Consider the following 13,663-nt stretch of genomic DNA (forward strand, 5'->3'; position numbering starts at 1 on the left):
AAAAAGCCAAAGACATTTAACAAAACAAAGGTGCATGTTTTACTATGGACCCTCCCAACTCTGACTACAGAACACACACTTAAACTCTCTCACTGGCAGCAGTAAAGCAAATATCTGACCAAAAGCAAAATCCCGAAATAATCTCAATTCAGGACAAAAGGCTATGATTTTTCACATTTTGTCCTGCTTTGGCAATTTCAAACATCATCATTAACCATGAGTACTTTTAATATAGGAAACTTGGTCTCAGAGATTGTGCATACTTAGAATTAGGAAAAGCACAATAGGCTATCCCATTACATACAGCAGCAATTAAGAACTGCAGAAGAACATGGGAAAAAAAACCCACATGCATTTTGAAATGGGCTTCTATTAATACCTGTGAGGAAAAACAAAGTACAGAAGTCTTCTGTAAGGGCCCGGTCTAAAAAGGATGTAACAGCTCCACTGTTTACTGCATACCTGACAAAATGAGCTATACTAACAAAACACCTTCTGATTTAACTGTACATTAGAGTATCTTAGTATTCATATTAGAGGAAAAAGACCTGCACAGAAAAGTAAAATTATCGTTCACCAAAAACATGCTACAGAGACCAGGTTAAGGGCTCAGAAGAAGTATCTTGACAATGCTGATAAACGGTCACAATTTATTCTCCTAGCTCATTGAAAACACTTCAAAACAGTACAGGAAACAGCCAAAGACACAGGACACTATCTGTCCTAGAATCTAATCAAAGTCCTTCCCTGGAAAAGAATTAAGTGACAAACCATCTGAACAGGACAGAGGGGAAAACCACAGTTACACCCTTTGGCTTCAGAGCAGCACACACTTACCTAAGCCTGCGTTTTCTTGACCGTGAGACAGAACGAGAACGGGAGCGAGATTTGGAGAAGGAACGTGAGCGTGATCTTGATCCAGACCTCGAACGGGAAGAACGGGATCCAGATTTTGATTTGTTAGTTTTGGACATCTTTGCAAGCACCTGTCAGTTGTACCTGAAGGAAACAGGGAAATAAAAGTACTTGAAAAATGAAGTCATGCAGCAGATTTAAGAGAACAGGCAACATCCGGCAGCCTGACAAACTACGGAGTGACATGAAGTTTGATAAGACTGGAAATATCCATGTTTGAAGTGGCTGCCTAATAACAGATGAATGACGTTGGGCTCAGAATAGAAGGTTTATTTCAGTCTAAGGAGGAAATTTGCAAAAAGAATAAAAGGCTTTCAACCCAGAGTAATTACAAATGTGAGTGCTACATTTGAAAGCAGCAAGTTAATGCAAAACCCAGGAACAGGCAGAGGCCACACTGCTACCTTAAGCAAGAATACCTTTAAAGAGACAAACCATTTCATTTCAGCCACATCACTATCAGTACAGCCAGCTGTCACTGGTTTAAAGAACAATGAAGAAATAAAAAGGCTTACTGTCAAAAAAAACCCCCCAAATCCACCCCCCAAACTATTCTCAATTTTCAGAAAGAATCACAAACAAAAATGTTAATCCAAGATACATAAATGTAAGCCTATTTGCACAGATCTGCCTCACTATGAACACTCAGGTTAAATGGTGGATGTACGTGTCCTGTCTGCTTGTGCAGTTTATGCAGTTGCTATGATCAGTTACAAGCAAGTATCATCCAGCGAGGGGTTCTGTTGCAGCCAAAATAATTCAGATGTCCTTCCAAATATTCAGAGACAGAAGAGATTACGCTGTAGCATTAAGTGACTCAGAACAGCTATAATTATGAATTACCTGGGCTATTTTCAGGCATGTGTCCAGGTAAAGGTTAAAGAGTCCCTTAAAAGATGTTTCAAGGAATACAGTTTGACCACATGGTTGTTTCAATTATACCCTACCTGACCCACTCTCTTGTAAACATCAACTTTGTATCAATGAGCAAGGTTTTCTAAAGGATGTTCATCATCTCTTACCTCAAGGGAAAGAAAAATATTCAGGACTATTAACTCAAGAGTTGGGGCGTGTCATATTGTTTACATTTGAAGGTTGGTACAAATTGATAAAATTCAAGATGCTGTATTTCTTTCAGCCAGTCAGATTCTCCTGTCAGTATCCAAGAGTCAAATGCATAACACACAGTTTTGCAGCTTCCGACAGGGACCTTCACAAACTTTCCCCTTCACGCTACCAGCAACCTCCTTTCGTGACCTCCCTTCCACAAAGGGCTGGGGAAGAAAATCGAGCATACCAGAGAGAGTCAGGAGACCTCTAGTGCTTCTTCTGTCCAGCCATTACAGTGCTTCTCAACTGTAGTAATAGTTGACCTATTTAATCACTGTATCCAGCCATAAACAAAATTTCTTACAATTCAGAATTTGATCATGCTGCAAAATATGCTCCAGCTTTTGAATCCCTGTTGGTTCCGGTATAGTTCTTCAGCTTCTATGGAAAATGCTTTGGCCCCTGACTTGCTGAGGAAGAAGGGGACTCCACTCCTTCACTCCTCAGATTAAGTTCCTCGTCTCCTTTCTATTTTCATTCCTGGAAACTGGAGGTTTCAGTAATGGGCTGGGAAAGGGACTAAGTGCTAGCTTGAGTTAAGTGTTTGGATTGGTGAGTATTCCACATCAGCAGTTGGTATCAAAATTTGAACTCTGCAATCCCAGAGGTAGCTAATGAAGCTGAGAAGAAAATCTGCTCTCTTTAAACAATACATAAGTTCCATTCACAATATCAGAAGGAATTTATTTAGCATTTAAGAGAATTCCTTAGGAATTTCTACAAGAAGTTACATTTTCTCCCCCTCAAAGTTAGTAAAATATTGCATAGCTGTAAGTAATTTGGGCAAAGGAAAAAAAAAATCAGTGTACTGGTAGATTTACCATTCTGCTTCTATCTGTGCATGTTCAACAGCAAAATTATAGCTATTGAAAAAGTTTCTTACCTTACTGCCTTACTATTCAAAGCGGATTTGTATACAGTGTTATTGATGTTTTGGAATTTTACATAGAATGCATGAAAAATGATACTATAAGCAGGGAAAAATCCAGACAGGCAGCTTCCAGGTTACAATTGAATATATTTTTTATTTGTCAGAAAACATCCCCAGTGTTACCAAACAACAATATTAGAGTGATACTCATAATTCTGCAGAGCTTGTTTCAGAGTGGGACAGATTTTCATGCATTATCGTGGTTTAACCCCAGCCAGCAACTAAGCACCACGCAGCCACTCTATCACTCCCCCTCCTCAACTGGACAGGGGAGAGAAAATATAGTGACAGGCTCGTGGGTCGAGATAAGGACAGGGAGAGATCACTCAACCAATTACTGTCACGGGCAAAACAGACTCAACTTAGGGAAAATTAACTTAATTTATTGCCAATCAAACCAGAGTAGGGTAATGAGAAATAAAATCAAATATTAAAACACCTTCCCCCCACCCCTCCCTTCTTCCCAGGCACAGCGTCACTCCCAAATCCTCTACCTACCCCCACCCAGCGGCACAGGGGAACGGGGAATGGGAGTTACAGTCAGTTCATCACATGTTGTCTCTGCTGCTCCATCCTCTTCAGGGGCAGGACTCCTCACTCTCTTCCCCTGCTCCAGCATGGGGTCCCTCCCACGGGAGACAGTTCTCCACAAACTCCTCCAGCCTGGGTCTCTTCCACAGGGTGCAGTCCTTCAGGCACACACTGCTCCAGCGTGGGTCCCCCACAGAGTCACAAGTCCTGCCAGCAAACCTGCTCCAGCGTGGGCTCCTCTCTCCACAGGGCCACAGGTCCTGCCAGGAGCCTGCTCCAGCACAGGCTTCCCACGGGGTCACAGCCTCCTTCGGGCATCCCCCTGCTCCGGCGTGGGGTCCTCCCCAGGCTGCAGGTGGAGATCTGCTCCACCGTGGACCTCCCTGGGCTGCACGGGGACAGCCTGCCTCACCATGGTCTTCCCCACGGGCTGCAGGGGAATCTGCTCCGGTGCCTGGAGCATCTCCTCCCTCTCCTTCTTTGCTGACCTGGGGGTCTGCAGGATTGTTTCTCACATGTTCTCACTCCTCTCTCCAGCTACAGTTTCTGTGTCCCAGCAACTTTTTTTCCCTTCTTAAATTTGTTATCCCAGAGGTGCTACCACTGTCACTGATGGGCTCGGCCTTGGCCAGCGGCGGGTCCGTCTTGGAGCCGGCTGGCATTGGCTCTGTCGGACATGGGAGAAGCTTCCAGCAGCTTCTCACAGAAGCCACCCCTGTAGCCCCCCACTACCAAAACCTTGCCATGCAAACACAATACATGCGTACTTGATCATGTTCAATTGATTTCTCTGCAGATCTGTCCATGTGCACTCTGAGTCAGGAAAACAGAACTCTCATTCAAATTAGGTTGCAACACCCACATTAGCAAAACAAGGCCACCAATGACACTGCAAGGAAATTGGACCTTACTTTTAATCAGTGCACTGAAAAGGCAACTTGCTATTATACTCTACTTATTTAGGATTGGTGAGCTATCCTCATCCTTTCAAAAGCATCCTTGGAAGGATGCTAAGACTTCCTGTAACATGAATAATTGGGTTTTTGCCTTGTATTTTCCAAAACCTGTTCCAAAATCATCCACCACTAAGTTATCCCAGCTCCAGATAGAGGTGGCATGCCTATAAATATTTAAAATTTGTCTTTCTATTTCCAGGACACATCTGAGGGCTGTGCAGCGTAATAAATCCCGAAGTAGAACTTTAGGTGCTCCCAATCAAGCAGACACTTCAACTGCAATGGTGTTAATCATTACTGGATAAACACAACACATGCATTTTTAACTAAGAGCTGGATTTTTATTAGTGTTCATTTAATTCTAATATGTAATCAGCACTTCAGCTTTAAATCATCAGATATACTCTCTCATGTTACTTAAGGAAGCTCAAAATATGAGTCACGAAGGATCATACAGTAAAAATCTAATCATTAACACACACAGCAGTCCACAACTGCCTGTGGCTTTGAGACCCCTTAATCTGCTCTGTTTAAGCAAGAAGTCCTTGGCCTTTGCTGCCCTAAGAGAGAATAAAATAAACACTGTGCAAGTGTTCATGGTGTCCCCAAGAAAACTGAGCATCAATAATTGTTGTGATGGTCCAGAGATTACATACCGTAAGTTATTTTAATTACTTATTTCAATGGCTAAAAAGCATCTTAAATCATGAAATGAACTAAGAAGCATTCTGACAACAAACTGCCAAAACCTGAGCATCTGTGAAACAAATGCTCTGCAATGTTCATCGCCCACGTTCTACAAGAGGGAAAAAACTAAGATTGCTCTGGGAATTAGGAAAAGGATTGTAAAGATAAAATTTGCATTAACTGAGTATTGCATAAAAGTTATCAACAAACTTTTCAGCAAAAGTGACTAATGAATAAAAGCCAGAAAGAAAAAAGGAACTACATTAGCACAACTTTAGCCCTTTTTTTCCACCTACTGCTTAAAATTAGGTATGTAAACACAACCGATTAAGTTGTGCTGCTGTATCCATTTTAAGCAAATTCCAGTGGACTAACTTGCAACATCTTCACTTTCAGCCGCTCTCTAAAGCCAAATTACATTATGGTTACTGAATACTCCAACTACTGCCAGGGTACTTTCAGGAACAGCACAATGCCTGTCACAGGAGCAACTGCTGGGAAAGTGGGTTGCTCTTCATCATGAGAGCTGGTACCCTCCAGAAATGGGAAGTAGGCTTTTATTTTAAAAATCATGTTACATGTTCTCGTTCTTCCCTCTCACTGTACTAAAGATGCTATATCAATTCAACTGAAGTACTTTAATATATTCCACACTAGAATGTATGCAGAAAAAAAAATTAATGTTTCCTGTTCTATTAGGAAAAATAAATCGCACCAGGGATGAAAATAAAAAAGCATTATCACTGAAGAAGCAAAGTTCATTCTTATGCATGGTCATTTTTCAGGGAAAGAATGTGTGAAAGGACCATTTATAAATATTTCCTTTTAATTTACTAAATACATCTGTCAAAACAGCAACATTTCCTAGTCTGTTGGCCAAAACAATCAAAAGTTCAGCACAGTAAACCAAAACATGGAAGAGAAGGAGAAGAAACAAATGGTAATAGGAACTACTAGAAGATATAGGAAGACGATCTAAATTGCCTCTCAGAATCAGAGAGCTGCTCCCAACTGAATCCTGAGGGGCTTTGATACAATAAAACCAGAAAAAAGCTACAATCTGTAAGGAGATTACAAGTATGTCATAAACTGTGTACAAATTTCAAGATAGCTCTCTACTAAATGACAACCCTGTAGCTCAAAAACAAACTACACTTCAACATATTATCATCTGTAAGTTATCTTTATTTACACTGAACTCCATACTGCTTGAAATATTTTAATAGACTAATACAATTAAAACACCTCTCACTACAGCTCTTCTCTGTTGTGTCTCTTCGGAAATAACTCGTTTTCCAAGAAAAAGCACATGGTTAGAGCTGACTGACGGAGGAGAGTATAAGTGGCAGTAACTCTCAGTAAGTCCTGAGAAGGCCCCAAAATAGATTCTAAAAGTATCACTTGCTTTGAGCTGTTTAAGCATCTTTGTATTTTACTTTGATCCACAGCACTTACTAGCCAAACAATAGTTTGGTATGTGTGATGTGTGCCAAAAGCTCTCGTCTTTGAAGTTTTTTTTAATCTTTGTCAATATTTTTAAAGTTGATTCATTCCTAACAGGTGAGGTAACTCCTACTAGAATAGAAACTGAGTTGCTATGCTCTATCAGCACTCAAAAGGTTAAACAAACTAAACATTGGAGTCATTTCAGCTCCCCTGTGTTAACACTGCATTTGTAAACTTATTGTGATATGCAGTTAGTTGTCCTAAGAATTAATGACTGACTCAGATAAAATGCGTTCAGCTGGTAAGCAAAAAAAAAAAAACCCCTGTTCTGAAAGAATCTATTCCTATAAAACATCCTAAGGGTTACTCTGATTTTAAAGAAAGAGATGCCTGTAAATGAAGCAAAGGCAACCTGTGAAAGCAGCAGTGGCTGCTCACTTACCTTTCAGAATCTTCCACTGAACTTGATGCTGTGCCCGCAAAGCACACACATGCATACAGCCTCACAGAGCTCACAGGGGGATGCTGCTTTTTGAAACACGGGAAGGTAAAGCGTGTCTGGCCCTCAGTGGGGACTGCAGTAGAAGCATTTACACAGTGCTACAGAGACTTGTTGTTAGCAATCTGCTCTGCCAGAATTCACATTTCCTTCCTGCTCACAGCTACAGAACACCTTCCCATGACACCGGCTCCACCTCTACCTTGAAAGGGACCATGGTTGATCCCTGCTGCCTGATCCAGGTCTCATCTCCCAGCAGAGACAAGCGTGACTGCACACATCTGGAGGGCATGCACTCCTGGAAACATTGCCAGGAATTCTGAAAATTGTTTTTTGCTTTGTCTTTTCTGAAGACCCAGTTACAAGCTGTCCAGCAGATCTTCCCAAGTAGTGTAGTCTCACATCCAAAAGTATCAGCACTGATCCTGAGTGTGCCGAGTTTAAAAGTTCTAGTAAGGTGTTAACCTATTGGAAAACAGACACTTGACAGCTCGTTTATCTGTCCTAAAACTACACTGTAGAACATACCTCGAAATTCAACACGCACCAAGTCTGAAGAAACAATTTGTATTCCAAATTAGTTTGCTAAATTCACTCATACCACACAGATTTAAAATTAGTTACATTTACTGCAAGCCAGATCTGAAATCACTGAAGTTGTTCAGTGAAGAAAATAGTCAATCTAACAGGTAGCTGTTTAGTCTGCTGAAAGTACATTGCCAATGCAAATTAGTAAGCATTATAATTTTTTTTTAGATTCTTATTCTAAGAAACGTGGACATTTCTGCATAAAACATGAAAGTATTCAGATTCCCACATGCTGTGAGTACCACCAACTCAAAGGTGCAAAGTTCAGCCTTGTTTGAAAATGAGCAACAGCCAAAGCTTCACTGAACAGTAAGACTCAAACTGGCAAACATCTCTTATTGGAGTAAACTGTTTTGAATCCTTCTTCCATAGTTTATAGAAAGTAAAGGCAGAAGGTTTGCTTGAGCTGTGAAAGTCTTTGACAGCAATCAGTAACTTAAGTGAATTTGATTCCTCACAGGAGAGCATTGCTACATTACTTATATCCCCTTCTTGGCATCAAAGATTTCCCTGACCCCAAAGGCATACACCTGGAATTCTTCAAACCTGTTTCTTGTTAAGGAAAGCAGGCAACACAACCAGATCAGTTCTGCATGTAGTTTTCGTAATATTTATACAAGCTACTTCATTGTGGAAGTTCTCAAGCTGCTTTAAGATAACTTTTTTTTTTTTTTGCCACACAACAAATGGTGCTATTCAGAAAGGGAAGACTTGCAAAGAAGGCTAATGAAGTAGAGAATGAGCGCTGGTCAAGAACTCTAAGACTTTTGTCTTTACAAAACTGTTGTGAATCTTTGACATGTACAAAGAAAAAGCAATAAAAGACTGGTTTCCAAGGATCTTAACCAAACAGGACCCATACTGTGAAATGTAGGCAACTCAAGTCATCTACCAAGTGAAGACAAAGGCCAAAGTCAACCCTCTCTGATGTCTAATAGTAACCTTTGTGGACGGTTTTCTGCAGAGATCCACTTCTACTTCTTAAAGAACTAGAACAAAAATTAACATAGAGGTCTCTGAGGATATTTCTGTTGATGTGCAGTTTCACTAATTACTACCTTAGCAACAAGGCCCATGTAGAAAGTTCCCATCCTGCCAATATAATGAATTATTCATCTACATTCTAAACTTAATCCATGTCATGACAGAGATTACAAATGTTCTGTTTTACAAGAATATTTTTAATCTAGACTGATTCTGTAACCCCATTCATACGAGCCCTACTGACAAATAAGGGGGGGGGTGAGATGGAGAACCAACAGCTGGAAGCCTCTCACTCTCAAAAATAAGCATTTTCTAAAATTTGGAGGCTATTTCAAGGAGCAAAGTTTGCCTTCTCCATTTCTAAATCCTCATGGCAATCCATCAATACCACTCAAAGAGGTGAAAACAACAAAGGAGCAAATGTTCTACTAAGCCACCACAATGGACTTTGCCCACAAGACAAACTTTTGTCATGAAACGGTGTCAGGAAAGTTAATGTTTTACCTGTTTAATGTCTTCTGACAGAACTCAAAAGAACAGCTCAGCTCTGCTCCACAGCAATGCAAAAAAGTCACTGTCAAGAGTCTCTTACTGCTGCTTCCACTAGCTACCACAGCTTCAAAATTTAATTATTCAGAATATTTAAGGAGAACTTTTATGGCCACTGACTGAAGCCACTGCAATGCTTCAGCAAAAGAACAAATGTTTAAGGACAGACTGAATATGGGGGTTTAACACTTTGGATCAGTATGACTTATAATAATCCAGCTAATTAAGGTATATAGGGGGAAGCAGTCCTTTTCTCCCAAAAGTCACCAGGGGGTAAATCCAAAAATCACTCAACATAGCATAAAAAAAAGTAGGTACTACTACTTTTTCTATTTACCAGCTATTTGGAAAGTCAAGCCAAAACACTCCAAGACGTGAGGCTGAGTTTTTTATCAAAACCTGTATAGTCCTTTTTGCAAAGCAACATTAACAATGAAGAAAGAATTCAGCTGATAGTTTAACTTGCAGTATGCCCAGGATAGAGGGGATACAAGAAGGTATACTCCAAATCCCCAAACAGGCAGTTTTACCACTTTTGAAGATTTTAGTTTCCATTGTGTGCTTACCTGCTTGAGCAGGTTCACACCTTGCACCCTTCAACAGTCAGGTTTCACCGTCTCAGCTTTATCAATTATGAAATCAGGAAGCAAACCTGAAATGAGAAGAAAATGCACTGAAGCATCGTTGTATGTACTTTGTTGTACTTACGGCCACCAATGATCAACAGGAGTCTAGCTTCCTTAAGCTAGCATCCGGTGCTGTACCCAAAATGTTCATCATATCTTAAGTATTTCAACAGAGCGCATACATTGCAAAAGTTCATCACTCACTTCACCATGAATTCTTTCATGTACTTTTATGAAGAACGTAGTTTTTAAAATGGTTATTCAAGCTTTCAAAATTTTAAGTCCACTTCTTCCTTCCTCCATCTCCACTGTACCCCATCCCATCTCCTGTTATATACATACTAATAGCTGTCATTACATTTGTACAGCCGTATTGAAGTAATTTCTCTCAGCGTATTTGTATGGTCTTACTGGATTCAGGACTAAGGATTTCCCCGTATTGTTAAAGAGAATCCACAAGCCAAGAGAAATAACTGTTTTCCTGACAAATTCATCCATCAGCATATCGTCGTCTTCAAAGGGTGCCACCAGTCCACTGTGAGCTGTTTTGACATGTCTACAGTTACATTTCAGTATCCTTCCATGCACTGCTAGAGGGGTGTAAGTTTAAAAAAAGAAAACAACAGTAAACACAACCTCATAAATTACTCCACGTTATTAAACCTCTGATCTAACAGCAAGAATGTCATTTACTCTGTGTTCAACCATAAAATAAATTTGTTTAAAGCTATTCATTTCTTCTGTTTACCTCATTGAAAAAAGGTTTCAAGGCTACTTGAAGATTATACTTTCTCTGAAATGGTGATTAAGTCCTGTGCTCACCCAAGAGGGAAGGTTGTATTGCAAGGTTTAGAGTTTTCTAAGTCATGCTTACCAATCTTTGAAAAAGGCCAAATAAAGAACACCACAGATTTTTTTTTTTATTTTTACTGTTGTCATGTCTGTCTGTCTAAACATCCACGAAAGAAGGAAATCTTGCCTTTTACCTTACAAAGACCTTTGACATTCAGCCGTTCACAGTGGCTACCAGAAAAAAATTTGCTGTAACCATTTTTTCTTGCTTTGTGTTAAAACACTTGAGTCTTGTTTGTTTTTTCACCTATTCCCCAAACACCAACATTACCACAAACTTTTGATACAATCCACTGCACACAGGTGTCATCCAGATAAAAAGCTGGCAGAATTCTCTTTTGTAGAAGAATACTGTTCTCCTATTTAGAGCACTACTACAAAAAAAAATGAACCAAGACAACACACAACAAGCAAGAACAGCTAACCTTTCTTCCAGATATGGAAAGTAGGAAACGTGCTCAATGCTCTCTGCTGAAGCAGAAATCATACTCCAGGAGTTTCTTATTCCAGAACACTGTGAAGAACATTTCTATATGCCAAGACATGGGTCAAATGAAGAACATCTCTAGTTTTCACAATGCCTTTTTCCAGGAATTTGTTTCCTATTTCCAACTGGCCTGTATTACTTTATGACTGTCTCTTTCCATCTTCCACTCCTTTCAAGCAGTACTCATCATTATTTCAGATCTTTCACAGATGTTAAAGCAGAACAGAACCACCATGGCCCTGTACAGAAAAGCCATCTAACAAAATGTTACAGCTGAAACGACTCCATCTCAAGCATGTAATGACATTGAGGATTGCTATACCACGTAGCACAACTTGCCAGCTTAGAGAGAAGAACACAGCAGATAAGTCCCTATCAAAAGAAGCAGTTTGTCTTCATATCTATAATACACTGAGTATAAACACTAAGAACATTTGGAAGCAAGTGAAATGGCTTATGCATATACCTCAAGTGTGCACAGCGCTGCAAAACTCATTACAGTAGTTTCAATTTATTACACAGCATTTACAAAACATTAATTTGCAAATATTAAATATTTTGTAAAAGCATTTGTAGGAAGCACTATGTAATTGCAGTAGGAAAACAAAAATTTACTTGTTCCTTTCTGGCCAGAATTTAATGAAACTGTTACGGTTTATTTTGCTGTAAGACCCAAAGCAAAGAAGATAGCACCTCATTAGAGAAAACATTTCTGCCTGAACGTCTTGTCATCCCTTTAGTGTTTGCTAGCACAAACATTGAGTTAGGGAGAAACAGCTGAACTGCTACTTTATTTGCTCACAACAGCCTTCATTATCAGGGAACAAAAAAATTAATTCTCCTTCAGCCAGGTCTACAATCCATAATCCTAAGCTCTAAAACCCAAACAAGATTAGTTAATTAAAAAAAAAAAATATCCTACAAAACAGTTTCATTTCCCACAAAACAAGCTTTTAAACATTTGGATAAGGTACCTGAAAGGCTTCCATCAATTTAAACTGTGGCAGCCTTTGTCCTAGCCAAGAAACTGCCTCTTTACAACTTAAAGACCCAGAAGATGAAAATTATTTATTGCTGATTGACCCTATATTCCAATTTATACTCTACAAAGATATCAAAGATATTGGAAAATGCTGACACGAACAGAAATGTCAGCACTGTGTTCTTTTTGAAAGCATTGAAAGTAAGAAATTAGCTATTTATAAACTTAAACAATAGTAGTCACCTAAATCCAGGCCTAACAGAGGCAGAAAATCTGATCAAGCCATTAAAAATGCAGTCCTATACAGGACCTTGTAATTCACAAGCCTGTAAAAATCACCACTTCTGTGCATTTTAATTGACCTGCCTGCCAGAGAAGCAGAGGAGGTAAGTGGCACCCGTAGATATGTCAGAAGACTTGGGTAAGAATACCGCTGTTAAGAACTGCCAAGTGTTAGTTACAATACAATGACAAACTGTAGGAAATAAAAAGTGTCAAATAAAACACAACAGTAACTAACAACTGTCAGCATCTTTTAAAGTTAATTTCAGTATGATCTTGTTTCAATTTAACTATCTACCTACAGAATAAGACTTGCACTTGCACTATGTCCAATACCAAATTGCTACTTGAACACCAAATAACACTGATATGAACAAATTGGTTAAATAAGCCAAACGTCAGCTACTGGGCTCATGTAAAAACACACATAGAACTGTAATAAATTTGGTCCTTAGTACTTCCTCTTGCACTCAGGCTCAATACACTTAGTAAAAGCAGCCTGCCACCAGTGTCAAATCAGAGCAATCTTTGTTTTCTAGACATGTACCTGGCAAAGAATAGAAGAGCTATTCTTTTTTTTTTTTTTTCCCCTGCAGCAAGTGCCCCAAAAGGGTATTTTTCATACCGTGCATTAATTCCCTGGAAAGATCCGCAGTCCAAGCAGCACTTTGCACTTGCACCTGTTGAGGCTGCTGCTGGGATCGCAGCACACTGGCAGCTCATGCAGAGGGACACAGCCAGAGAACACGCCGAAACCCGCCTCCCTTCAACCCAGCCACGGTTAGCACAAAGACACATGACACCTGCTTCTTCCCTTGCAGCTCCCAGATCTATCAGTTTTATCAAAGAGCAAATCAAAATAATGACCATGGCAGTTTGACTATCACAAATTCCTACATTAGATTAAAATTGAAAATAATATTCCTAAATCAGTTAAGTTTGACAACCATCAATACACTGAAGTGAACTAAAGCTCCTGTTGTAAAAGAGCAGTCCAGAAGCATGACAAATTAACCTTGCTATGCATGACAGCTATGTAAAATCTATCTCCCAGCAAGCTTTGTGCTGCAGCTGCACGAGATTTTGCTGTGAGCTTACTTGAAGTGGAAAAAAAGTTGCAGCTATCTACATGCCAGAGCACACTGGAAGTGCCAGCAGTAACGTACAGAGTACAGAAAGCACACGCTGGCTTTGCTAGTTCAGAAATCAAAGTCTAATAATCTCACTTTCTACTTGAT

General features: G+C 39.7%; 1 protein-coding gene across 4 annotated transcripts in view; it reads right to left on the reverse strand.

Moving 5' to 3' along the window:
- Window positions 1–13,663, reverse strand: part of THRAP3 (thyroid hormone receptor associated protein 3) — a 35,623-nt gene that overhangs the window by 14,821 nt on the left and 7,139 nt on the right. For 3 of the 4 annotated variants that reach the window (XM_052812054.1, XM_052812056.1, XM_052812058.1), the window contains exons 3-4: window positions 9,763–9,848; window positions 838–999 (exon numbers count right to left, since the gene is read on the reverse strand). In XM_052812054.1, coding sequence (XP_052668014.1) covers window positions 838–974 — 137 coding nt within the window. In that variant the 5' untranslated portion in view covers window positions 975–999; window positions 9,763–9,848. Of the gene's footprint in view, window positions 1–837; window positions 1,000–9,762; window positions 9,849–10,233; window positions 10,413–13,663 lie in introns of all 4 variants that reach the window. The other variant, XM_052812055.1, reaches the window with a different exon arrangement.

The sequence above is a fragment of the Harpia harpyja genome, chromosome 16, assembly GCF_026419915.1.
Source record: "Harpia harpyja isolate bHarHar1 chromosome 16, bHarHar1 primary haplotype, whole genome shotgun sequence".
NCBI lineage: Eukaryota > Metazoa > Chordata > Aves > Accipitriformes > Accipitridae > Harpia > Harpia harpyja.